Raw genomic sequence first — 27,962 nt, 5'->3', positions numbered from 1 at the left:
AGAGTGATGGAGCAATATTGGTGTGCACCTGGCATCCCACTGAGGTCAACCCACCACATTTAGGAAGAAAAAGCTCAGGGAAACTTTCCCCAGGGCATTTTTATCTAACTGGTTGGTATCTCCTTCCTTTCTCCTTTTTCCAGTAAGTCCCAGGTGATTTAAGTCCAGCTCTGAGGTGCCTCATCTTTCTGATTGACTACACAGGGAATACAGGCACCAGCAACTTGGCCGGGCTGCAGTGTCCAGCACCCAGGTTTCTCTTCAGATGTCGCCTAGCTTCTCTGTGAAGAAAGCCTCAAGAGCCATTTTGGAGTGTAGTAGTCAAATTTATTTCCACTGTAGAAGCACACTTGTTTCAGTAATAAAAAAATAATCTTTGCAGAATAAAAGTAAACCTGTAGTGGTATAAATATTATTTACTTGCACACAAATTCACCTAAGTCACTCAACATATGTTTAGACTTAGTATTCCCACAGTTCTACATTTCCAATGGAGTTAACAAGACAGTTACTGGCATGAGAGAGGTGAAGCCTGGCTCAGTTGGGATTTAAACCTATATGAAATAATAGAAAGCTTCCTTCCTTGGCTTTTTTTTTTTTTTGTTATATGACTACATTGCCTACGAAAAAAACTAACAGCCTTCAGCACTGACCATTTCTGTTTGTTTAATTAAAATATATTACACAGAGAGCCACAGAAGTCTCTTCTGGCTGCCTTGCAGCCAGACCTTGGCACTGGCCAGGCAGAACCAGCAATGAGTGTAGAAGTGTTCAAGCTCAGAGGTTCTTGGGTTGTGCTCAGTCTCCATTTCTGAGATTCCTATCACCAGCTACTGCCTTCCAAGGACAAACAAGGTCTAGCAATTTCCTTCAGAGGGTCATCAGACTCATTAGACAGCACGCCTGATCAATCAGTAAATCCCTGTCCTATGCTAACACAGGTGCTCTACTCCATGCAGCATTATTAATGGCCTGGTGATAGTGTGTACGGCCAATGTGTAACTTTGCCTAATATGAATATGTCCCAAAAAAAGAACCACCATAAAAACTCAAACCTATTTTCTGCACTCCCATTCAGTTCAAGCCATGGAACAACAGTGAACACAACTGCAATGAATTTAACTTGCACTTTAACTTCTAGATAACTCTTCAACTGTTTTTCCCCAATTATGGGGATGGAGAAAAAAAGGGGGGGAGGGAATAAAATGTAATGAATCGCTCTCATAATGACTTCGTATTCCTGTGTTCTGCCGAAATTATACTTCTTTACCATATAGGCTATTGTCAGCACTATATCCTCACAGCAAACAATGATTTATTCTGATCCTTCCTTCCTGTTAGTATAGTGACAAAAAGTACAAGGTTCAGCCTGGACTCTTCTCAAGGCCCCTGTGAGGGAAGGATACCAAACTAATACAGCACAATACTGAAGACAAGAGAACGTAACACTTAAATTCTGATACATTGAAAAGCAACTTCACACATAAGGTCATTTATGTAGGCACACTGACATATTGAGCACCATTTTTTTTTTCAGTTTAACATCAACATTCAACTCTGAACAGAAGAATGTTAAGCCTCTAGGACAGTTTCAGTATCAAGGAAAGAACTACTTCTAATTTAGAAACATCAAAACACTAACGTTGACACCTTAGCTGAGATGTTCACTGCAAGTGACCCTCTCTCTGAATTCGAAGGCGCTCCTTCTCCACTTGCAAGCGCTCCTTCTCAATCTGCAGCTTTTCTGACTCAAACTTTAGGAACTGCAGCCTCTCTTTCTCTAACTGCAAACGTTCTTTTTCAAGTTTTAACTTTTCAGTTTCTAGATCCAGAGGCTGCATGATAGGTTTTTCAGTTTGCGTGAGGTCATTTTCCAGGGCAGGTTTTTCAGCATGCAGAGTCTCTAGCCTGAGTTTCTCCCACTCTAGCTGAAGTCGCTCCTTCTCAATCTGAAGGCGCTCACGCTCCAGGTCAACGTGCCGCAACCGCTCCTTCTCAATCTGCAGGCGCTCCTTCTCCACTTGCAACCTTTCGGCTTCGATGTCCAGTCGCTGCTTCTCCAGCTCCACCTTTTGCTTCTCCAGATTTATAAGCAAGTGAGAATCTTCATAGGCTAGCCTAGCTTGAGCAGAGCTCAGATTTCCGAACTCTTCAATGTGGGGGAAGTCTGGTAGGTCATTCTCCTTTTTCGAATCTGGCAGAACTGATGACAATATTTCTTCTTCTTCCTCAATAGGAAACTGCAGAGAGGAATGTGACAGACAAGAATTACATTCCAGCCTTTAGGCCAGAACAAATTTGTTACATACAACTTGACTGAAAAGAACATACTGCATTTTTTTCATCATCTTTAAAGCAATTCAGAAGTGTTTAACTTATATGTTGTGAAATAACCATGTTACGTCAGAAGATTTTTTTTATCATTACACAGGAAGAGAAACAGGCTTTATCTGCAAGTTAATATCTGGTAACGAAAAAATAGAAAATCTTGTCAGTGAACATACAAAAACATCCAGAAAATACAGCAGAGTAGTTATTACAGATAATTTAGAACTGATAAAAAACTGGATCTAGAAGACCATATGTTGTTCTTACCTTTCATAGAGCTGAGTGACATTTATGTAAGCCACCAGGCATTTGTTGTGACTAATTATTTATCAGAGCAGATGGATCCATAGGGTATGTGTTATGTAAGCTAGCCTAACCTTCAATAACTCGGGCTATTCCATTTCTAAAAAACATTTAACACTGACAGTTTTCACACGTTCCTAACTCTTCCAACTCTATTAAGTGGGTCAACAAGCAGGACTTGTTTAAACATTTTTTATTATCACATTTTCTGTAAAGCTATTTGTGACACATGATGAGGTGGTCAGGACCACTGCTCTCAGCAGACTGTAACATTTTGTGTAGTATCACAGCCCTTACAAATTCACAGCACAAAAGAGATAAATTGTCTCCCAATATGTAAGCTGCAAGAGAAAGGCAAACTGAGGAAGGCAAGTGCTCAGAAAAACCTTAGGACTAAGAGAGCCACTGCCAGTCCTCTAGCATTAGAGAAGACACACACTGCTCTTCAGCACTGTCTGCCAGCAGTTCTCACTACCATCTAACAGCTTACACTGGTTTGCTCCCAGCATACATATCAATGGAGTTAAGACAGGAGCTGCCTCCCCACTCCTTCCACTTAAAAAAAAACAACAACAAAAAACAAAAAATCTCCTTAAAAAAAAAAAAAAAACAAACAAAAAAAAACCCCCAAAAACCAAAAAATCTCCCCCCAAAAAACCCAAAGCAATAAAATACCCCACACAAAATTGTTTCAGTACCCCTTTTGGAAAACAGAACTATGTGTTCAAAGAAGAACAGCAAAACTATCCCAACATTTGACTGCACTCCAGCTGGTTGCCTATCCCAGGACAGTCACAGTACTACTAGGAGTATCAACTTGTCTATAGAATCCACTACTGCTTGCCAAATTCACAAGAAAATTCTGACAGAGAGAAAAGGCTGACTGACTAATTAAAGTAATGTTTTCGTCTCCTGTAGGTTCATTTCAAGAAATGCAAGCAGTATCATATTTCTTTCTGTATCATATTTCTTTCTGCATTCTATTTCTTTTTGTACCTGCAGGTAACATTTACTTTCATTTGTTAAAGATGAGCACTTCTCATTCACCTATCCAGGCACTCTGAATACTAAAATGACCAGTTCCTTCAACAATGTATTTTCCTTGCATTGACTCAACTAATTCTTATCTGTGGCACAGACAAATGGAAAATCCATGTGCAAAGATGTACTCAAAGTTCAGGGATATCAGATCAGTAATCAACATCAAGACCCTACAAACAATTCCAAGTTGCTAGATTTTAATATCATGTCTCGGAATTATATTTATTTCTACTGTTTAATTCACACATTCAGAAGAAAACAGAAACAGATGCTATGAAGAAACACAGTAAAAAGCCTTATGCTGAAATGAAGCAAAGGCCATATTGCATACAGATCATGTATATCAGTCACTCACTTCAAAATTCTGCGGGTCTTCCTCTTCCTCTTCTACTTTGATTTCTGTTAAAGATCCACCAGCTTCTCTGAAGTCAGTGATATTTTGCCACTCAAAACTAGATTCAATTGCAAATCCCATTTTCTCATCCATGTCTTCATTGAGAGAGTCATCTAAATTGGATGAAGGAAGGTGAAACCCAGCACCTACTACCTTGATGTTTGCATTCAGACGTTTTCTCTTCATGAGTGCTCTCCAGTCAAGGTATCGCCTTTTCACTTCTGTCCCTGTTCTCTGCTCTCCTTCACCTACAGCATTGACACACTCTGCTATTTCCTCCCAAGCTTTCCGTTTCATCTCATTAATTGTTGTATTAAGTTGCTTTGAAAAGAGTACTTCTCTCCTTTTTCTGATTTCCTTAAGGAGAGTTTGAGTTTCCTGAACACTAAAATTGCTTTTTCTTTTTCTTTTTAACTGTTTCATTTTTTCCAGGCTTAACCTAGAAATTTCACCACAGCAGACTACAGAGATGATCTGACACTAATCAGCTACTAATACAAATAAATTTAAAAGCAAATGAAAGCAGAGCTCAGTTCTCATGAAGTAAATTTTCTCTTCACTTTGTTGTATTTTTCTATTTGTCAGGCTTCCTAAGAGAAAAAGAGCAAACAAGATAAATCTCCAAGGTATACACCAGATATTTTCATTTAACAACTTGACTCCTAAGTCATCATTTAAGGAATGCATATTTTGAACTAACTGTTTATTTGATAAAGGAAAACCATTTTGTTAAACTTTCAATACACAGTAGTCATAGATACTTCCTCTAATCTATAAATTATAAACCATGGATATATTAATACATCCATGTCACAAACTCTTAAGGTTGATTTGGTATTTCCATCACAAAAGTACAGATATTTTCTTTCAGTTCTTAAGAGTTTTGTCAGTCAGGATTTCCTTAAGACTGAAATTTGACACACACATTTCAGTTTGAATGCTCTATTTACAAAAGAAGCTGAAATTGTTGTATCATTACTTTAAAAACATGAAATGTTGAGGGGACTGAAATTTCTGAGACACATTTTAAATAAGAAACCATTTTCATTTTTTAAAAAGTAAATTAACATGAAAAGTTGACATTTTTGAGGCTCTCCTAACTTAACATAATCATAAATAAAAGAACTGAAGCAATCCTGTTGAATGTCATAAAATAACTACTAGTTCAAACAAAAGTCATTCATTAGAGACATTTTAACAGAAAATAGATTTAAGTCACTATATGCCCATGGTAAAACCCTCCCATGTCCTTCTCAGGCTGCTGAACATCTCATGTCAGATACCATGGCAGCTTTACAGCTCATCCAGTGCTCTACCCTCAGCACCAGCTGGTCCCATGCCTGATGCTGAAGAGAGCATAAACCCCACTAATTCACCTGACAGACATCTCTGCAGAGAAGTGGAGAGTGAGGGGATTATTAACACAGTAATGAATATTATTACTGCATTAATAACAGATCACATTACCCAAAAAAACCCAAAACCAAAAGAACCCACCAAATCCTGGAAGCAAAGACTAAGAATCAAAAATAGTTCTTGGTCATAGAATGCTTGGCAATAGGTTCAATTTAGGATTATTTTGAACAGTCTTTTTGTTACCTACCACTGCAGGTAGCTTTAAAAGTCAAGTAGTCCAGGGATTCAATGTACACTACAGGCAGCTTCAAGCTGCTGTGTGTTCACTGTTCATGCAGTAGAAACACTGGTTCACCTGAAGGGAAATGGCTTCCAGATTATAGATTCAATTGTTACTAACTAATGGACTCAATTCTTAAATAACTCCCTCCCAGCTATACAGGATTCTTAAATTACCAACTATTTTTCCTCCTATTGTTCTCCCTAAACTTGATTAAAGCATAGATATCAGCACACTGCACTACAACTCCCCACTTGGGGAATAAGGCCTAGTAGTTTAGACATTGTTCTTCATCTCCGATATACTACTGACTGTAAATAAAAGGCTCACTTGCAGTTTTCCACATCCATGTTTTCTTTCATAGCCAACAAACACAGAAAAACAAACAAAACATAAACAGGGTTTCCAAATACAATTCCACATCAACATGGAAAATGCTGACAGGTAAGCTTTCTCCTTAGCTCTGGAGAGGGCTGAGAGTTAAAGCATGCAAATGTCAGGCCACCCTCTGGGCCAGCTCACTACTCCTTGCACCGTGCCCTGCATCACCTGACTGATGTCCCCAGCCTCGCTTTGTTAAGGGTCTAATCTCAGTTTTGGATTTTATGCCATAAGCCAAGGACATAACCTTTAAGAACTGCAATACTAACTTGGAAACTATTAGCATCCAATTCCTTTACTAGGTGAAGTTTTCTTTTAGACTTTGAAATAAAAGTTTTGCTAGAACACATCTGACACAAGCCCAACTTTCCCAGGGAAACATCAGCAAAACCTATACATTTTAAAACTCATGACTATCAACATCCAATTGGTAAGGATATCCTGCCTCTTTAACTCTTTCCTTTTTGAAAGTACATTGCTTTGTTAAGGACAATTCCTTTCTAATTAATATAAATGGAGTTAGTGAATTGTCTTAACAATATATTTATTCCCAAAGCTGGCTCTGTGTACCTATCTGATATATTAATTAAAAAACATTATTATCTAACAAAAGCTGAGGTTTGGGATAGTCAGTTCTTAGCCATTGCCAGATGGTCTCCAGGATATTATTCTTTAATGAGGAGCTGTTACAGACTCAAAGTACCTAAGGGATGGGAATGTAAATATGCTAGGATTTGTACACCTAGGTAGCTACAGGAAAAAAACCTAATATTCCAAACCTCAGCAGCTGGGATAGCACTAATGTTCATCCTAGTAGCTGGGACAACGCTGTGTTTTGGATTAGTGTGCCAATAATGTTGGCAACACACCAATGTGTTGGCTGTGCTTAAGCAGTGCTTACTTTAAACCAAGAACTTTTCAGTTTCCCGTGCTCTGCCAGCGAGGAGGTGCACAAGAAGCTGGGGAGAACCGCAATGCAAAATGCATGCTTTGACAGTTTGGGTAGAAACGTGAAGTGCTGGCTAAAAAACCCCAATTCTGATACATCATAAAGATTCAAGGTCTTCCAAAAAAGATGGCAACGTGGAGCTCTGATTTTGGGCCTGTCAGGCCGAAAGCAACCTGTCATCAAGAAGGGTGTCATCACTGCACAAAAGAAATACAAACTGTTGGGGTTGGAAAGAAACAAGTACTGTAAAACTAAGCTGGACACTGGATAAACAGACAGAATATGCATACACTGAATACCTTTGGCATAAAGACAGAAGCATCCTCATTCTGCCTCTGTCTTTTCTGTCTCTTTTGTGCACACTTTATTGTCTGACCACACCTTGGACCAAGAAAAAAATATTAGCAAATGTACTGAACAAACAACGAAGCAAACAAAAAGATCCATGCATTCACCAGGAGTGGAAGACTGTTGCTAGCATCAAACTTGAATTTTACAAAAATCATTACTTTTACAAAAGATGATGTTTTGATTTTATTTTTTTTTAAACTTTTAGGGCTTATGCTTGAATAAAGAAAACCATTCAAATTACAAGGACTACTATCTCTAAGTTTTGTTACACAAAATTTGAGTATCTTCTGCCTAAGGCTTTCTACAAAACTTTTTTGTGATTCCTAACAGATAGCTACATTGGCTTGGAGCAACTTATGCTTTTGTACAAAGGTTTTTAGTACAGGAGGATCAGGGCACTGCACAGCACATCACCCAACAAGCCCTGCAAGAAGCCCGCGGTTTACACGAAACGTGTGAAAGACGAAAAAGCAGGCACAGAAGGGAACCAGCAGCAACTAAAAGGATAATTCAGCGAAGCAGGGAGGAAGCGCGGAAGGTGGGAAGCAGCTCAGGCAACTGAAGGCACAGACTGACGGGGCCGGAGCGCCCTGCCCGTGTCGAGGCGCGGTGCAGGGAGGCGCCAGGGCGGCACGGCCGCGGCCGGGCTCAGCGCGGTGCCACCCGAGCGCTGCACGGAAACCAACCAGGCGGCAACAAAGGGAGGCGGGGGCACGGCCGGCTGCCCGGCCAGCACAGCCCGAGGCCCGCGGAGCAGATGGGCCCGTGGGCCCGCTGCAAGACAGGGCCTCCCCGGCCGGCGGGGCCCTGCGACTCTCCCGGGAGAAGGAGGAATAGGAACGGGGGCTCCCCGTGGAGAGATAAGACGGAGGGCAATCGCCTCATCAGCCCAGGGGCCGAGGGCGGGGAGCCCCACCGCTGTACCCCCGCGGGGGCGGCGGGGGCGGCCCCCAGGCCGCGGGGGAGCGGCCGCCCCATCCCCGGGCCGGTCCCGCCGCCGCCCCGCCCGGTCCCCGGGGGCCGCGCGCGCGACTCACCTGCGCCCGGCGCTCCCCTCCGGGCCGCCGGCCCTTTAACGGCCACCGCCCTCCCATTGGGCGAGCTGCCTGCCTGTCACTCTTCTCCGCTCGCCTATTGGTGCTCCGCGTCGGCCGCTTCCCCCGCCCCGCCCTGCCGCGCCAGGCGGGCCGGAATCCCCACCGCTCCTCCGCCGGCGGGGCCGCGCCGCGCGCAGCCATTGGCTGTAACCGCCGCTTGTCTTCCCCAAGCCTGCCGGTGATTGGCTGCGGGCTGTGGCGGCCCGCCCCCTCAGCGAGGGGCCCTCCGCGGGGTGGGTGTGGTGCTGCCGCTTCGCCGGAGGGCGCGGGGTGGGGCTCAGAGCCTCTTGGCGGCGGCCTGCGAGGGAGGGAGCGAGGGAGGAGCTGGGGCAGCCGAACCGTGCGGGTTAACGGTGCGGGTAACCGTGCATAAGCCCCCGGTGTGGCCCCCAGGTTCATGATGCTGCTGCCCAGAGCGAGCGCGCGGCAGCCGGCTGTTCGTCCTGAACTTGGCGGTTTGTGATTGAAATGGAGAAATGATGTCTATCACGTCCTGTGATGAAAGAAATGAAAGTGTTTTCCGGGAAGTGCTGCACCACGCCGTTGGTGTGAGTAAATATATACACAAAGGGCTCTCCTGGAGCTTTCGGGCGTGGGGCTCCTCGCCCCCTCCGCCACACACGATGTGTCTGGTCCTTGCCTTCCGTGCAAAGAGCCCAAATTCTTCCACTGGATGGGTAGATGTTTGATTAATACAGCTTTAAGGGATCATAACTGCAATGAAACTACAATTCTCCCTAAAAATTGTATTTTCCAGTTCCAGCCTAACTATTCATAACTATTAAGTTATCTGTTTGCTAACAGGTAAATAGTTTTGCTGCCATACTTGTCCACTGTGTACTGAAAATCCAGTTAAAAAGGAAAATGATGAGTAGTGTAGCAAGACCATGCCACACTGCTGCCATATATAATACTGGGATATTTCTTACTGAGAGCCATACACGAACTTGGCTTCCCTTTACATTATTACCGATATTTTAACTGGCAATTTTCTGGTGCTCAGAAAACAAAATCAAGCACACCGTAAAGGTTTTGCAAGCTACTTCAACCTAGATTCAGGTGCAAGTAGGTGGAGAAAAATGATGGAAAGGGGAGGTCATTAACAGTGTGATCCTCTGCTAGTCTACAAAAATTAGTCCTAATTATACCTACTCTTTTTATTGTGAAGGACAAACCCACGAAATATTATTAGTATCCATTACAATAATTTTAACTAGGAATCATATGATTTCCCAGAGTAGCTATGTACATAAACCTAAATAACTCTACTTTCTCCCAGAACTGTTATTATGCAGGCAGTGGATCATTTGTGAAAAATCCTGGTGTATACCAGCTTCCTCCAACAAAAATCCTTGGACCTCCTTCATTTATGTGAACTGTCTTGAATTTATGTGTAATGTATGTGTATTTTAATCATTAAATCCAGATTCTTTCTTCCTTGCTTTTGATGACAGGAAGAAAATCCCTACCATATGGTCTACTTCAGATGCAAACTGTTTAAGTCCATGGTAAATTCCCTGGATTTGTAGAACATCCATATACAGTTTCCTTTTGATAGTGCACAGGGTTATACAATTTAAGCTCTCAGATTTGGTCTGTGAATCCTTTCATTGTTCAATATAAGCTTTTAACATTGTGAATGCTGCTGGAATGCTTTGTACATGTCTCCAAAAGGCTTTTGCTAGCTGAAGGGCTTTTGGGGCACAGGTCTTGGAGTGTTGGAAAACTAATTTGTATTGCTGTAACTCCAATCTACCTATAGAGGAATCCCGGGGTTACAGAATTTTGAGTTTTGGAAGGGTACAGGACAACGCTGGGCTCCGTCACTTTGTATTGATGCCATTTCTGCAAGCCTTGGCATGCAAATTTTGGACTCTGTAGCTTTTATCTCTTTCTATATAAAGCTCCTTCTGCTAGTATGGCAGGTCCATTTCAGTAACAATAAACACCCAATCATTTACAATACTTAAACTGCTAAAAAACCCTGTATATCAATCTGATTTAATTTTTAAAAATTATACCAATTTAAGTAAGTACCTTACAATGGTAAACTTGAGAACTTTCAGCAGACAATTAAAATTAGCATGGAAACAGTAATTCAGTATGCAAAGGAAATACAAATACAAGGTCCAAGGATAATTATAAACCCCCCTCATCCATACTAACTGCATTCTTGGTTATGGCATTCAAAATGTTCTCCAATTGAAAAAAAAAAAAACAACCTACAAACCAACCCCAAAATCCCCCCTCATCCATACTAACTGCATTCTTGGTTATGGCATTCAAAATGTTCTCCAATTGAAAAAAAAAACAAACCAACAAACCAACCCCAAAAGAGATTACCTGCATTAGAAACACTGTAGAGTCTCTGCAGTTTAAAACTCACTGGAAAAAAAAAGAAAAAAAAAAAAGGAAAAAAAAAGACCCAAGAAGGATTCAGTTGCTCAGTGCTTTATTTCACAAAAGAATGAACATCTCAGCAAATGTGTAGTATCGTACTTTCCACATATCAGCAGAGCCCAGGCAGCAGCGAAATGTTACTGTTCTCTATGCTTTACTGGGTGTTAGAAGGAAAAAAGTAAATTGAGCATAATGTTCAACTGTAAATATTGTCAAATACATCCCTGCTTTCAGTCTGTTTTAATTAAAATAGATCTTATGCTGCCTCCTGTTGGTCACCTACAAACAGAAACATCTAAAATTAATCTCCACATTAGGAACTGCAGTCTGCACATTCTATAGCCTATACCTTACCTACTGCCCTATACTAACCAGAGGAGGTAAACAGTTTTCTTCACATTTTTCATAAATAAATCTGACCCAGAAAATCTACTCCATTTTGTGAATATAACGAATTTTTAACAGCAGTAAACTGACTTATTACAAATGTATTTAAAATATAGAAAACAAATTAATTAGTCCTTAAATAATAATCATCAGGTCTGTGCAAACATAATCAATAAAACACCTGAATAATTGATATTTATTATAACAACTAAACCAGTATGATAACATTACCAAAGTGCCATAACGTATTGATAGCATTCTTTAAAAATTAAGATTATCCAATATAATCATCACTGGATATTAAAATCCCACATACAATATATATTATCTTTGTGTATATTATACTGGTCATGCTTATAATGTATTTTGTGACATAAAATAGAATACTATTAGAAATGTTTTGGTTACATCATTTAAGTGCAAATAGTAGATTATAATTTTACATGCATTTTGTATGTTTAAACATCACTCTGTTTCAGTGAGAACATACATAATCGTTAATCTAGTTACTATTTGTAGAGGAAGGTACTTTTTCATAAAGCTTTGATTCAAAGAGCTTTGAAAAGTCATAAAAGATATTAGAAAACTCACTTTGCATTAATTTTGTGACTTTTGTTTTTAATTGCATAAATGCTCTGTAGACTGAAAAATGTTTCATCCAGACTACAACAGTTACTCATGCAAGTAATTTTTTTTTGTGTCGTTCACTGAGATTTATTACATCTTTAGCAATTAATCACTGGGTTTGGAACATAGATCCTTTCTCCTATGATAAAGCCTTGTTTTTAAACATGACTTTCTAACACTTCTGCTTCTTCTGCATTCCGTTCTGCTACCAGATTTAATGCTTTGTATGTGGAAATGTGGCATATGATCCTTTTTCCTTCTGTGAGAGCTGTAGGACAGGTTTACCTGCCTACCTGCAGAAAATCAGTACCATTTGACAATAACTCTTCTGTAAGCAATGCTAGAAAGTAACTGACATTACTACATTATTTCCTGATCACTGAGTAAGAGCTCAACTCCCTGTGAAATCTATGAATGATTTGTCAAACTGGGAACTGACATTAGTTCCTGCACAAGTATAGTGTAGAATATTAAAGAAGCATGTCTATTTTCTCAATTCAGCTTCAGTCAGTTTTCACTGTCTATAATTCCTCTGTACTGAGGAATTTCTCACATACGTCACTGCTCTGTCTGATGTCAGATGCCAGAGTCTTATAGCAAGTAGCTGGGTGGAAGACTGCCAAAAAGATCTGCTGTAGGGAAAAACTTAGAGGAAAGAGCATCACCTGAATGACTCTCTCGCTTGCTGTTTATGTGACCCAGCAATCTGGCCATGACAGTGGCAATTAAAACACCCTTGCAATTCTCTAGTCTCTTCCAATTTGCATAGCTATTTTTACCCATGTACTACGGGCATAATATGTTACTTTTCTCAATGCATAAATTATCTACTCTTATTACTCAGGTATAAACACAACACAAATACACAAGCAAAGGTGAATTGGGCTTTGTATTCCAATTACGTGGCAAATTGCAATAATTAATGGTGAATGAAGTCTCTATGCTACCCTGAGTAGCTTCGTTAAAACTAAAACTACCATTTTCCTATATGCTTGGTTTTTTCCTATTGTTTCAGTAAGTAGTATTCTTCCTCTCTCTACTCAATACATTTGCTTTGCACTAACAAAAAGTAGCTGTGTCCCAGTATAAAAATACTTGCATTTCTGCAAGGTGATTGTAAAGGTTACCTAGCTACATTTAGTTAAAATATGATTTGGAGATTTATTATGAAAAAAAAACAAACCAAAATAAATGTGGAAGTTGCCTGAAATACTGTAACAAGCTACTTACTTCTACAGAACTGACACACATATTAATATACAGAAATTACTGAATGAAAGGGTCCTGCTCTATTAACATCTTCTCCAAACGTACATGGTTTTATTTTACATACTTATGAAAATTGTTATCATGAACGTTATCTAAATTTGTAAAGGTATCTGATAACAAATTACACAGTCAGTCACAGAATCAAAACCTTCCATTGTGTACTGTTTAAAAGAGAAAGCTGTTCTAGGTAATATTAAGCTTTAAGCATTAATATTCAGCTTGGGTTTTACAAAAAGTACATGCAATAGTGATGTGATAATGAACTTACCATAGTTGTCTCAAGACATATGAAAGATGTCTCTGATGCCTCACTAAATTTTATTCATTATTTAAACTGCTTGAAAAGATATAATTTAAGTGTTTAGAACTATTATTCTGTCTGGCAGAAGACAACCTTACACTGCTTTCACAATACTTATATGGGACATAAGAGCTCTCAGTGTCTTATCTGGATACCTGGTAAGAAAGGAAATTCTCAGGCTGTGGAAGATTACAAATTAATTTATGAAACCTAGCTAATTTCAGTATCCTCCTGTCAGAAAGAAGACTGACTTTGTAAGCATGACATCAAATTTACTTCAAACATATGGCTAGACTAATATTAGCACTAAAAGTCCATTACAATTTTAACATGATCATAGCTGACTACTTAAAGTTTATCAAGCAATCTATTGTGTAATGTTTACTGTGTAATATTTTAACATCTAAAAATACAATGAAGTTCAAGATAAAGTGTTGAATTAATTTAAACCACAAGAGATGATTTCTCACCTCCAAAATACTATTTACTACTGATTTTTAATATGGGGGGGTGTAGTTTTGTAACTTTGATGTATGACAAGATACAAACTTTTCCCATAGTTAACGGAAGCAACAGCTAGGATTCAGTTTACAGCTTGCTGCTATAAGCAGCCTAGTGACAGCTTAGTAGGTAGCACTGAAGACTTCAGAGATGAAGACTTCTGTTAGAAAATGTCCTGAAGTGTTTTTTCTTTAGTTAGCAACATGACTAAAGCAAAGGTATCACATTAATCATCTGTCCTGTAGAAATCTTACTTACCCTGCAGTATGTTATTGAAGTGGACTTTGCTACAGTTAATGGGATGGAAACAGAAAATAAAGCTACTACTAAGGCACAAGGATGGAGGAAAAACTGGTAAAACTGAAGAGCTGAAGATGACAGGAATTATCAGTCTCTTCAAGTTAGATACCTGGTTTTAATACTGCGAAGGTCACTTTGGCTCTTGTCCTTGCTAAGGTCATTGTGATAAGATAAAGCTGACAATGAATTCCTCTTACAGGTTTATGAACATAGAAAATCTAAATAACACTAATGAAAATGTCCTTTAAACTTCAGTTACATAGGGAAAACAGTATCACAGTCAGTTTTCTCATTTAGCAATTTGTCTGTTGGACAACTGTGAATATTACAGAAATAAACACATATTACACAACTGATTCCTCATGATTTTTTTTTTTGGAAAATTAATATCATTTTGAAAATTATTCTCATAATTACAGAGCTGTATATAAAATTAAGTATATAATACTGTCTGTAAAATGACTAGCATGAATGACATTTTAATGGAGTCTTCCAAAAGCAATCCTACAGCATTTAATCTAAACTGAAAATTTAAACGAGTCCATATTTCTCCATCTGTAAACTAATATTTAAAAACTGTTCTACAACTTGTGCATTTAAATAGACTTTTTTGACTTGGGAGTTTCAAAATTCTCCAGAGCAAATCGTCAGGACGGGTGACCAGGGATCCCTATATTTATTAAACTGAATGACCTGACAGTAAAACTCAGTTAAGGCTCTTGGCATTGGTGAAACTTCTTCCCACTCAGACCTACTACTGTGGTAGACTTGAACTTCATCTGTGATTTCTTCTGGAGCATAATCACCACCTAGTATATAAATTTTGTCTTCTGTCCCAACTGCCCCTGCATTAAAGCCAGCGCATTCAAAAGATCCTTCCCCTTTCCAAACACAGGTTTCTGGGCAAAAACTGTAAACCTTGTAGGTGGAGAGATCACATATGTACAATGTACAGTTCACTGGAACAGCTTTGATTAAAGTTGCATGGAAAAACTGCCCAAATTCTGCTACAAGCTCAGACCACTGATCAGTCATAGCATTATACTTAAAGAAACAGTCAAGGGATGGATTAAAAGCATCAGTAATCTCTACTTCTGAGCCAAGAACATAAATTATATTCTGGCATGCACTTGCTTCTGGATAGTAGATACCTCTTGGTAACTGGCTTACAGATTTCCAGTCTTTGGAAAGAGGGTTGTAAGATTCTACATCCAAAAGACTCCGAGTTTCTTGAGCTCCTCTGGTCTTTCCACCTATTACAAAGAGCTGATTTAAGGTTACAACAGATGTGTGCATTGTCCTCGGTTTTTTCATAGCTGACACTATGGCAAATTCATTGCTGACTGGACAGTAGCACCAGGTTTGGTCGGTGGCATCATGAAACGGTTCAGCAATGTGAAGCCTGACAGTCCTATAACAATTACCCTTGCATCCTCCAGTTATAAATATTTTTTCTCCATAGCTAGACAAACTTGACCCTGGCAGATCAATCATGTGCGTATGTGGTAGTTCTTTCCATTTATCTGTTTTGATGTTGTAGCAGAATGTATGTCTGTTTTCTCCATCTTCATCAGTTTTATGAACAAATATATATTTTTCTGTTGTTGAAGGACGTGCATCTGGAAACAATCCACTGAAGTTCTGCACACTTTTAACTGCATCGTTGATTATTACTGAGCAGTTAGCACTCTTAAGTAAGTGTTCTTCAGAATGAAGAAAATCCTGCAAAGTCTTTTCAGGTAACTGGTGTAATCTCACTTTTTTAATCAAATTAGGGAGGTATTTCTGCCGTGTTTCTAAGTTGTGTTTGGTCCATTGGAGCACAGCTTTCAACACTGATTCTTCCTCAGGGACATCTAGTTCATCAGCCTCGAGACATTTTTGTAGTATCTCAAAATTCATCTCCAAGAAGTCACTTGATCTGAGCAGCAATGAAAAATGGTGTTGTACAAAATCTAGTGCATGATCAAACAAGCGGACAGACCCGTAACTTTCTGATAGAGAAAGCAACTGTAAGCAATTCACAAGATCAATACTTTTTATTAGGAAGTCACTGCAAGCTTTGGAAAGGAGTGAAACTTGAAGAAATGATGACAGTTGGAAGAGCATTTCCACATTATCATTGGTTATCTCCGTTTTTCCTGTGTAAGCATAATCAAGAAAAGCTTTCACTGCCTTGGGTGATAGATTACTAATAGTAACATTGCCATCATCCCGTTCTTTCATATTAACTTCAAACATGGCTCTGTAAATAGAATACAGAAGATATACACACACCAATTAAAAGATTTAGCAAACAGATGAGAACACTGATGTGGAATGAGACAATTAGGGGCACAAAATAATGCGGGCAGGTCTAAAATAGGTCTAAAATGTGGAGGTTCTTCTATGAACAATGAATTTACTTGGTGTGTTTGAAGAAAAAAAATTATTTGTGATAAGAACATACTCAAAGTGATGGCTTAACAAAATCATAGCAGCATCTCTGTTTTGTATGGATTTTCACAGTGATAAAGTATGCAGCTCTCAGCTGAGAGAAAATGTGAAATTTTCCCGGACAGCATCAGTTTCCACTTCGAGAAAGAATGCCTGATTTAAAAAACTACATAGCAAAAAAGCCCCATGAGTTAGGTCGTGCAATGTGGATGAGTACCTACAATTATGTGGGAAAAACACCCCTTCCAAACTGCAGGCTGAGCAAATGGCCAGAGAGATGATGGGTGTAGTCCTCAGAAATAAAAGTAGGTGAGGGGTAAATGAGAAGAAAAAACACAAAGAAACTTAACTCTTGCTTTAGTGTTGACAGAGAGATGTATGAGTGCAGGCCAATGTCAGAGAAAAAATGAGATTTTAATATGACTGCATGACACAATGAAACTCTGCAGAAAGGAGATTGTGACTGAACACAAAGATCACGGTTGAAATTGTGGAATGAACTATTGACCAGGAGATTTGTGGAAATTTTATTACAACTTTAACTGCTTTATTCTAACTATGTAATAACATTTAACTCTTTCACACAATCTCACATGGCAAGGTAAAATAATTAAAGTTTAACAATTGGGTAAGTGCTAGCAACAAAACAGTGCTGCAATATCTCTTGCCCTACCCTCCCAGAGATTAAGCCTCAAACTGGGATAGCAGTGGCTTCTGAATAGGACACAAGATAATAGTGGAGGAAGAGTTGGATAAATCATCAAATGCAAAGTAGAGAATCTGGATATTAATACATCATAGTTAATTAATATTAAAACACAAGTGTTATATCATTTCAGTTATACGCTTAGTATCTCTGTTGTATGGGATTTTTAAAATCTCATTCTTTTCTGAAGCCAAAGAGGACAAAAAAAACATCCCTGTGTATAGCAAATACTCCTTGGGATATGAACATCTGGTAAAGCAGGAACTTGTCTGACTTACCGAACAAGAACATAAAATTACAATAAGACACCTGCATCCCAAAGACCTCTTTGCATACTAAGTGATGACCCTTACAATCCTCTCCTCATTAACCCATGAGCTATGAAATCTCTAATTAGGGAGTAAAATAGCAACTGAACAATACTAGTAGAAGAAGAGCAATGTAGGCAAAGGCTTTGATTCTGAAAGCTAACAAGCGAGGATCAAAATGTTGCTGATTCTTAGGTTTACACAACGAAGCCAAAACTAAGAGAAGTCCAAAGGCCAAGGAAGACAAAAGGTGTTCCATTTCAAAATGTATGTAGTGGACCTAGGGACTTTTTATTCCTTGAAGGTAAAAAATGGGCCTTGCATTGCAGGACAACTTATGAACCTGATGGCTGCTATTATCCATCATATCAACCATTAGGAGCAGGGAGAGATCTCTCCTGGCAGATTTTAATTTGAAGAGTCTGTAAGTAATGAAAAGGACATATGTTTCCATGTGCTTAGCTTCAGTTCTAAAAATTACCAATGGAAGCTATTTCATCCTAGTGTTTCTTTCCACCAGATCATCTCAGTGTTGTAAATCAGTTAAAGACAAATGAAAGTAGTCCTGTATGTTAGAGAAAAAAACAAATCTGCTCCTACAGTGGAGAAAGTGCTCATTTCATCTGTATTTCTTTTTTTCAGTAATTCTTAGAACACATCTAGCTATCTTCTGTCATACATGGCAGACTCACTTAGACCATGGGATGTTCCAGGACATTTGAAAATAACACTAACCTATGTACAGGCAACCCAATTTCTGAGAGTCCATTTTTTCATTGTTAGATCTTAGCTTTGTTTTTAGTAAAGGGTGTTCAGAAACATTTTCAGTGTGGAACTGAAAGTGTGAACCTTTCTAATAAAAAGGTTAGCAAGGCTTATTTATAAATTAATATTCTATATGTGAATGAAGGCTGTCCCTTACGAATACATAGCTTTAAGCACAAGAAGGAAGATCCATTTCATGCTGAAAGGCTGAAATCTGTAGTTTAGGAAAAGTATGCGTATCTGTTTAAATACCTCTGAAGACAATTTCTACTATACTGACCACTCTTCTTGGACAAACAAAAACCAGTTCCATTCCAAAGTTATGTACAATTTATCCCCACTTGCTCAGTACAAGATGTATTTGTAATCAATCGTTTCACAGTATAAATGTGTCAAAGTACATAGACTATCATGAAAAGTCAAACAATATCCTTGCAGACCTTCAAGTACTGATACAGGCAACAGGTAACTCTTAAACAAATATAACCTGTGTCAGTTCAACCTAACAGCAGAACCACACATTTATGATTTGGAACTTCTATTACAGAGTTTCGACTGCTGTAGGAATCTGATTCATAGAGTCCTCATAGCTTTCTGAAAATACAAAGAGCCTTATCTGGCATACCACTAAAATGATGTTTGAATGCTGTGCTCAAAATTCTGCGGATATATATAAATTGTGATACTTTTTGGGGGGTTTTTTGGGTTTTTTTTTTGTTTGTTTGTTTTGTTTTTTTTAATTCGTTTTTTTTTTGGTTTTTTGTTTGTTTGTTTGGTTGGTTGGTTTTGTTTTTGTTTTTGTTTTTGTTTTTTTTATTCTATTCCCTCCCTCCCAGGGAACTTAGAATGTATTTCCTGCAAACTCATACCAAAATTAGGTTTACCTGAAAAAATCACTGCATGCTGCCAGTACGCAACGATGACAAGGAATTATTTCATCTTTCACACGAATTTTAAAATCAAAAAATATATTTTGTTCTCTGAACTTTTGTAGTACTTTTAGAATTTGTTGTCCATGACCTTCAGCCACTAAGGAATTGATTTTATTTTCAGGAACAGAAATTCCATTGCAAATAGGTCTGCTAATGTAATCCCGTTGATTTGCCATGCTTTCTTCAATCTATTCCTGAAATGGAAAAATAAGTAATTGATTCCACAGTCTTATTATTATCAACAAAAACCAAACAAAATCAATACACCATAAAACAAAGAAAGAAGTTCCCAGCATTGAATTTAGTTTATATATCATATGCACAGTTAGAAATTTGTGTTACAATTGACTTTTACACTGAATTTGATAATACTACTACTTTGTAAAATATATTCACACAGCAAATTTTGTGAAGTAGATTATCTGCCATATATCAGAGAACAATTCTACAGATAATACCCACCTGTAAGAATTTTTTTAATAAAGTCAACAGGAAGCATATCAAGGAGAGTGTTTAACTGTCATTTTAAGAGAAAGACTAGTCCTAGGCTTACCCTCAAAAACCCGCAAATTCTTACAATTTTATTTAAAATTAAGGTGGAAAAAGAAAACTTCGTTACATGTTTTATATTCCGAAAGGCTGATCACTCTACATCTTGTAGTGGAAGGGAGACACAGGCTATCAGACTGCATCCTAAGTGGATTCCCATGAGGCACTCTGGACTTCGATAATGGAATACAAACAACACCAAGAGCCTGGCTGAATAACAGGATTGCTGGGGCTTACCAAACAGGGTCATTTAGAGACAGTTTGGTGAGAGTACACCTTTGAGCGCTTAGTCAATTGAAACTCATTTTGTCATGTACCTCTAGTCTTGTTAGAATACTTTGTGTTTGCCCACTCTAAGTTTCATTTACAGTGGCATAAATTAACTGGCTTTAGAATACATTTAAATTTAAGACCATCTCCCTTTCAACAGCCAAGTTTTCTTCCTGGTGAAAATCCCTACACTAAAGTGTGGTTTTTTCTATGGTAAATTGGTTTGAACTGTTTTTTTTACAAAGAAAATATTTTATCCCACTTTGTCAATATAAAGAAACTTTAAACATTAGTATATTTTATTTATACCTATTTAAAGAGCTATTTATATATTGCAGATGCCTAAACTGCCCTTACTGCAAATCTGAGTCAAGACTGCCTATTTCAAAGCTTAAAGAATCATTCCAATTTTTTTTTATTCCAGGATTTTGCTTCCACAATTCCAGTTAAAATCAGCAACAGATAATGGCCCACCTGAATTGACAGGGGACAAAATATTCCAAACAAAACCCAGAAGCAAGAAAATACTGGTTTTGGTTTTCAATTTTCCGAAAAGGTTCATCTGATGACACAATATATTCACAGCACACTAAACCATCAGGCATGTGAGGTACTTTCACAGCAGACTGATCTATACTTTATCTAGTCAGGTATCTCCAACCACAAATAGACCTCCATGTCTCCTGGAAGAGAAGAGATCCAGTGATCTTGCTGCCAGCACTGGCACCCTTGGAGCAGGCATCTTCTCCTTCCCATGGTCAGACAATCTCAACGTATTCACTCTTTCCATTCTAAGCCTGAGGAACTAGGAAAATACAGAAGACAAGACCACCATTTATTCTGATAATGTATGGCCTCAAAAACCCCAGCTTCCATAAATCATGAAACCTTTTCGTATGTCAGAATTCTCTAGAATACCCATTTCTTATGAATTTAAAAGCCTGCTCCTCAAAAGGCTGAATCTTCAAAAGCAGAGATACTTCAATAACATTAATTTCCCACATTTGAATGAAACTTTTTTTAAAAAGTAAGTGAATTTCAAAGTTTTTTTAGCATCACATAAAATAACACTTCTTCTAAAAGAAACATAAACCTTTCTGCAAAATTCTGGAACTTACAATTGATACTAGACATCTTTCTCCACTTAATGTAATTTCTATAGCAAGCTCCAACCTACAACGTGCTTTCTTATGATAAAATTACCAATTTCAGTAATATTCGTATGTGTATTATGAACATGGAAACATCTACAGTAATCGTCTAACTATGCTATTTTAGGCAAGACATCATATGACCACTTTCACACAAGCAATCAATGTTTCAGAAAGTTTTCTTTTACCACACTATTACCACAAAAACTCTATTCCAGTACATTGCTATAGAGACTCTTAATTACACATCAATTTATTAATGCTTACATATATTTGTTCTTTTTTTAAAATTGTTATTGACTTAATTTTCCTTTGTATATTTATTAATTTGTACAATTATCAAGAGTGTTGATATCCTCTCTCAACTTTCATTAGAATTAATAATTGTCAAACTTTCCAAAGTCCACTTATAAGGCTGAGTTTCTGGTTTTCCTTATTATTGCTTGCAGTTTTCTCTTTATTCCAGTTTGATCCTAAATTTCTCTCCCTGATACAAGATTTGTTGTACAACATTATGGTTCAGACCTCATCACTGTCTCACTACACCAATTTCCAAGTCATCTAGTGCATCCTAATCCTTATCTCTAATAGCAGTATCTCATTATTTTCTTAAAAGCAAAATTCAGCAGTGTATCTTTAATGTTTTTGTCCACAATTAAGGAATGTAGTAATGAACACTGTGCAATGACTTAGACTAATTCACTCTTCTGTCCATTAAAAAATACATATTAATAAATTCAATTTCCAGCTGTCTTGTAGTCAATTCCTGACTTACTTTATAATTTTGGTATTAACATACCACTTCACTGAATCTGTTGATGATTTTAGAGCCCTCCAAACTCTTTTAACAATTCAGCTAAAACTTGGTATGTTAAACAAGGCATTTATAATTATTTCATGCATTCTCCTACAAAGCCATATTAATTATCAGTAGGAGTTTTTATAAATGTTTGATCAACTGTGACAAAAGGATGAGAAACATAGGGGGTGCAGATATATATTGAAGAGGTCTGCAGCTCAGGAATTTGCTTCATAAACTCCCACAGGATTCCAATTACAAAGCCTGTCTTCATGTGGATTACCAAGAACCAAGTAAATGGTTCATTAGAACTGGGATCTCTTACTCTTGCTTTTTAAGACACGTCTGTGTGCTGCTCAACAACCAGCCTTGCAGCCTCTCCTGGAACATGACACAAGTACTGCTGTACGTGATCCAATCTCTCAGCACTTGACAAAACCTCCCTGCTCCTGTACTGGACCTTTACAGTCTTACACTGGCAAATGCCACCTTAGCTATTAGCCTGCTTTTCTAAAAAAACCCCCAAAAAACAACAAACCAACAATTGGTTGACAAAGACAACTGAAAATTGTTCCAAAACTAAACTCCCCTGAAGTTAAAGTTTAAATTTAAACATTTGCCCCGGCTTTATATTTATTGTAAGACACCTCAAACACAAGGCCAGTTGGCTGCTACAGTGAAAATTGATACAAACTTCACAATTATTAAGGTCAACCCCTTATAACACATGTATGAGGGACATATGTGTACCTCTCAAAACTATCTGTGCAGGTCTCCAGTTGAGGGGCCAGGCATTCTGCATGCCTGACAGTCAAGTGGCAAGCAATGGCCAGTCTGTGTAGGGCCACAGAGCAGCCAGCAGTTGGACAGGAGGCTGGGGATAGTAAGCTACTTTTGGTCATTATGGTGGATGAAATAAGGGTCTGCCTGGGATCTTGGAGGGTAAGAGCATTCTTATGGTCTGTCACAAAATCCAGTAATAAGGGCCCAGACCTCATGAGTTGTGCTGTTTATGAGACCCTCTGTCGTAGAAGCATGGAGTGGTTTGGGTTGGAAGGGCCATTAGGGATCACCTAGTTACAAGTCTTTGGCAGGTTTAACACTGTCCTTTTCCCAGGACACAAAGGGATGGAGCAGTCTAGAACATAACAAGCTCATTGACTCAGATGCCAGGTAGTCACACTGAGAACTCTGATAAGACCATAGTCAAAATATGCGATATACACACATTCCTCTTAGCATCTAAGCATTTGTAGAAAGCTACAAGAAAGTGTTTAACTGACCTTGATTCCATGCAAACAGCTGCCAAAACCTCACTGAATTTCTAGTAGAACTTTTCACTTCACCAATGCTAATGCTCCATTTCCAAAGATATATGGAGGATGTAACATATTTATGATTGGTTTTAGTTAGCATCATCAGCAATCCTTCTTAAGTGTTCTTATAATTCTGTACATAGAAGACACTGAAATGTGTAATTTATTTTCTTATACTTTTCCTTTGGGAAGCTCAAATGACCTTTATACATGAATTTTATAACCTGGATATATGTTGAATCCTAGATATTATACTAGGAGACTATAAACACAGCATACTGTTAAACTTATAAAGGAGACCAAAAGCATCCAGGACAGACATTTTCAAAACATTCAGGCCAACATTAAAATCATAACCACTGCAATAGACCTCCTAGAAACAACTTTCACATTCATTCCACCAGATCAGAAACAGTAAAGCAAACAGAACTGTGAAGTGACCTTAGAGCAGAGATGAACTTTTGTTTGTGCAGAATCTGTTGTAGTTCCTACCATAGCACTGATGGGAACATACTCACAAAATGCACGTATATTAATAAACATTTTTGCTGAAAAGATTTTGCTAAACCAACAGTCCAAATAGCCTTAGCTGCTACAACTAAATGGTTGGATAAATAAAATTGTTACAGAAGTTTAAATATGCAAATGAAGTTGAGAATGGTGGAAGATGTGCAATTATTTCTTGGTGAATAACCAAGGCAAAGATATCAAACTAGAGAGAGGATATGTAACAACAGTGAAGCATGAACACCTAAATGAGGGTCCAGTAAGACAGTGGCAAAGACACCAAACTGTTTGATCACTTCATAATAGTGAGATAAAAATATACATACAAATATGTGTGACTTTGAAATAGCCTAGGGAATTCTGTTTTGTGGAAGCACTGAGCACAGATAAGTATCACACATAGCTGACCTCATACTTTGCCAGGAAAAGCCCCTTAGGGCTGTGTCTGCCTGACAACAAACAGGACCAAACCCTGGGAATGGGACTGAGGCTCCAGACTGTACCCAGCACAAGGAAGTGGCCATTCAGGAATTACAAATAACACTGTGCAGGTAGGCATTCTCTCCTTTTCCATCAAAGCTGGCAAACCCAGTCTAAACTCAACCCTGATTTGGTACTTTATTATTTATAACCAATTGTAAAACAATCTATCTGCTTTTATCTGAAAGCACAATACAGCTGGGCTACAGCACTCACCAATTTAAAAAAATTAAATCTTCGTACTTCATAGCAGGTAACTTATGAGAAATAAATTGTTCTTCAGTGGAACATTATGTTTATTACATGGCCTTCTCCCAGCTTGGATAGTATGTCTTACTAGGGACCAGGATTTTAAAAAAGGGAAATCTAAGAGCTGGTATTTTGTAGAATAATTTATGTACCTAGGATGAAAGAATTAAGCACAGCGAAGATGAAGAAATTCTATAGATTTATCTAGAGAATTTTCAAGGGGTCTTTTCCTTACAAAATTTAACAGTTCATTAATATATGTTTTGAAAAGGTCAAAATCAGCATTCTAAGATGTAATATTAAAAGTATTATATTATTGAGTCTACTATATATCCATCAAGATGATTTGCTATTTTCATTCCTGTCCATTCAAAAGGAAACAAATGACTTGTTAATAAGTTTCAAAGACACCTCTCTACACTATGCATATAATTTAACATTCACTGAGATGAGTATGAGTGGAACACTTATCTGTAGGATTTGGTGACACTTCTAATTACTGATCAAAAAGACAAGAGTGGTTTAAAGTGTAATTAAACTATAAATACTGAGTACAAGTTCTGTGCTTTCATATTCCATTAATGTGTTGATTGTCACTGATTGTCTAAGATTGAAAAACCTAAGAGAATTCCAGGTTCCTGCCTGGAAATTTCAATGCAACTTAGTCTCACTGAGTCTCATAAATAACTGAACTTCAAAGAAAAATAATATTCAGTCAATCATTTTAGCAAGCAAAAAAAAAAAAAAAAAAGCACAGGATATTTTGAGACATTTAATCCACAAAAATGACATTTATCAATAATAAATGTTGGGATAGTATTCTCAGATTGAAAGGTGACACGGAGACTTTAAAGCTTTGTGTTCCTTAGAAGTGATAAAAAAAAAATCAACATGGAAAAAACCCCAGCATGGTACCAGTAGGACGTAAGGAAATCGCAGTAATTCCTGGAGGCATTCCAAAAGTGGAAGATTCCCACTCTGCAAGCAGTGATCATTAAATGCATGTTCCCTGATAAACACATGAACCCATTAAGATAAAGCAGTAATCACTTAAAAGAAGTACAACTGGCTGGATTTTATCCTAAAATTAAATTTCTCCAATTCATCAAGTTACTTGGAAAATTATTTTCTTAGCCAAAACGATCAAGAACTGTAATCTTAATTTTCAGAAAAAATGGAATTAGACTGTACGTCTAATTCTGCTGAAAATAACTGCAAATTCTGTAAAAGAAAATGACAGCTTTTAATGGCTTCTGTAGGCTGTCACTTTTGCATGTGATTAAAATGTGGTTTTTCTCAAAAGATGCATGCAATATTGAGCATCTTTAGAGAATAATGTAGCATGCCTTATTATAATAGCATGTTTTACTTAAAAGTGTGGGTTTATATTGAATACATCATAATTACATTACATATCATACAATGCATCTTGAGCTTCCGTTTGGATTTACACACAAAGTTTATTTTTTGAACAAAAATTAATCCACTAGTGAAAACAGTGCTACATGTTTAAATCTCCTAAGTAGAGAGCATGGGCAAGCTAAACCTATCAATCAATCCAGAGGGGTTTTTTTGGAACGAGGTAAGATCCACAACCCATTAGTATTATCAGCAACTAAATATACAAAATGCCACAATTATCTCTTCGAAGTGCATAGAATACAAAGCTTGAAATGTAAGTCTCAGCTACAGTTTGACATTGGTGAAGAACAATTTCCTGGGATTTTTTTCTTGACTGTATTAAATCCTCCTCTGCTGTCAGTTAACTTTGTCTAGGGGTTTGGATAATGCAAAACATTATGCCATTCCTTGCTTTGTTAAATCATGAAGAAAATTAGGAATAATATTTTGAAATCAGTCAAATACCCAACTGATTCCTTGATGAAACATTTTTTTATTCAATGTTACTTCTGTGTTTAAAATATTTTGCGAAGACCAATCTATATTCAGCTATAACTGAGACTTAACCAGGACAGAAAGACCTTCTGGCCTGTGCAGAAACAGCAGTTTTCCATATTAACAGTGAGCTAGCAACAGTGAACAACAAAAAAGGAGGACTGTAACAAATACCTGCAATAATACAATTTTCAGCATTTTTTCATCATTTGTACATGGTCCATAAAGGACGGATGAAGTGTAAGTCTTTCTGAAGACAAGCAACAGAAAAGTTGTAAATTTTCAAATAGGCCCCAGTTTTTAGCTATGGTTCAACTCCAGAACCAAAGGGCAAACAATTTATTATCTTTTGAGGATTTACAGATGGCCTATAATTGAGAATACAGTTGACAACCATTGGAATCCTTAACAGAACAATGAGCACGGGATACAAGAGGCTTTTGTCTGCACAGATCCTTAGGAGCCAGAACCCCGCTAGGGTGATGCAGCGCGCTGCACCCGCTCTGGGGACAACCAGCTCCTCTTTCTAGTCAATAAAAGCTAAACAGAGCCCAGCCCAGCCAGGGGCGCGGACAGCTCTCCAGCGGGAGGGATGCGCTGGCGGCGGCATGTCCCTCAGCAGAGACGGGCCGCGCATCACCTGTGCGCCACGGGGAGCACTGCCGCTCCGAACCACCTCCCCCGGACCCCCCTCGAGGGCAGAAACTGTGCCGCACAGGGGCGAGGGAGGCAGAAATTAGCGGGCAACCACGTTCCTTGCGCCACGGCCAGGGCTATCGGCCGCCGCAGCCCCGCCAGCCCCGGCCCCGCAGCAGCGGCCCCTTATCTCTGGGGGAGGGCGGCGCCGTGCGCGCCCCTACTGCGCATGCTCAGGCCGCCCGCGCCTGCGCCCGGCGGCGGCTCCGTTCATTCTAAGGGAGCGCTAATTCTGACAGGGCGGGCGGGATGGGGCAAAGGGATCCCATTCTCTCACAGCGCGACCCGGCCGCGGCATGCGGCGCTCCCCGACACTGCCGCCCTTCCGCAGGCGGCGAGGCGCCAGTCCCCCCTGAGCGCTCCCTCCGAGCAGCGCACACCCACCTGCAGCCAACACCCGCAGCTCACCAACCGGTCTGGCCCACCCTCCGCAGCAGCCGCGCCGGCGGATTGGCTCCTTCCGGAGTCATTCTCCTGCTCTTTGCGCGCGGAATGGCTGCGCCGGCCGCCACTCCAGGTGCGAGCCCGCCCACCTGCCCTCGCTGACGGCACCGCGGGCGCAGCTCCGCCGCAGGCACCGCCTTTCCCCTGATAGGTCGCTACCTGGCGCATCCCGCTGTCACTCACAGGGCGCTGC

The 27,962-nt window shown here is 38.9% G+C and overlaps 2 protein-coding genes across 9 annotated transcripts; both read right to left on the bottom strand.

The window, feature by feature from the left end:
• Positions 1-305: 305 nt before the first annotated feature.
• Positions 306-8,464, bottom strand: MSANTD4 (Myb/SANT DNA binding domain containing 4 with coiled-coils). 4 transcript variants are annotated; one of them, XM_039718646.1, is made up of 3 exons: positions 8,421-8,464; positions 4,028-4,656; positions 306-2,240 (listed from the first exon to the last, which is right to left on the bottom strand). In XM_039718646.1, the coding sequence occupies exons 2-3, from the start codon at positions 4,487-4,489 to the stop codon at positions 1,665-1,667; spliced, it is 1,038 nt and encodes a 345-aa protein (XP_039574580.1). In that variant the 5' UTR covers positions 4,490-4,656; positions 8,421-8,464; the 3' UTR covers positions 306-1,664. The 4 variants fall into 4 exon arrangements, with proteins under 4 accessions (XP_039574580.1, XP_039574578.1, XP_039574579.1 ...); XM_039718644.1 differs by lacking the exon at positions 8,421-8,464 and adding an exon at positions 7,332-8,398 and having other exon boundaries at positions 4,028-5,777; XM_039718645.1 differs by lacking the exon at positions 8,421-8,464 and adding an exon at positions 7,332-8,398.
• A 2,451-nt stretch (positions 8,465-10,915) lies between these two features.
• On the bottom strand, positions 10,916-27,847 carry KBTBD3 (kelch repeat and BTB domain containing 3). 5 transcript variants are annotated; one of them, XM_039718617.1, is made up of 4 exons: positions 27,710-27,847; positions 20,706-21,036; positions 19,365-19,606; positions 10,916-16,510 (listed from the first exon to the last, which is right to left on the bottom strand). In XM_039718617.1, exons 3-4 carry the CDS (start codon positions 19,586-19,588, stop codon positions 14,890-14,892), a joined length of 1,845 nt encoding a protein of 614 aa, XP_039574551.1. In that variant the 5' UTR covers positions 19,589-19,606; positions 20,706-21,036; positions 27,710-27,847; the 3' UTR covers positions 10,916-14,889. The 5 variants fall into 5 exon arrangements, with proteins under 5 accessions (XP_039574551.1, XP_039574555.1, XP_039574553.1 ...); XM_039718621.1 differs by having other exon boundaries at positions 20,869-21,036; XM_039718619.1 differs by having other exon boundaries at positions 20,904-21,036.
• Positions 27,848-27,962: the final 115 nt, after the last annotated feature.

This window comes from Passer montanus, unplaced genomic scaffold (assembly GCF_014805655.1).
Source record: "Passer montanus isolate IOZ18808 unplaced genomic scaffold, ASM1480565v1 scaffold4, whole genome shotgun sequence".
In the NCBI taxonomy this organism is placed as follows: Eukaryota; Metazoa; Chordata; class Aves; order Passeriformes; family Passeridae; genus Passer; species Passer montanus.
The sequence above is the reverse complement of the archived record's forward strand: the minus strand, read 5'-3'. Positions and strand labels throughout refer to the sequence as shown.

Coding starts and splice junctions, on each gene's coding strand:
- MSANTD4 (XM_039718646.1), bottom strand. CDS start 4,489: ATGAAACAGTTAAAAAGAAAAAGAAAAAGCAATTTTAGTGTTCAGGAA. Junction 2,241..4,027: donor AAGACCCGCAGAATTTTGAA/GTGAGTGACTGA, acceptor TCCTCTCTGCAG/TTTCCTATTGAGGAAGAAGA.
- KBTBD3 (XM_039718617.1), bottom strand. CDS start 19,588: ATGGCAAATCAACGGGATTACATTAGCAGACCTATTTGCAATGGAATT. Junction 16,511..19,364: donor GCATGCAGTGATTTTTTCAG/GTAAACCTAATT, acceptor TTCTATTTACAG/AGCCATGTTTGAAGTTAATA.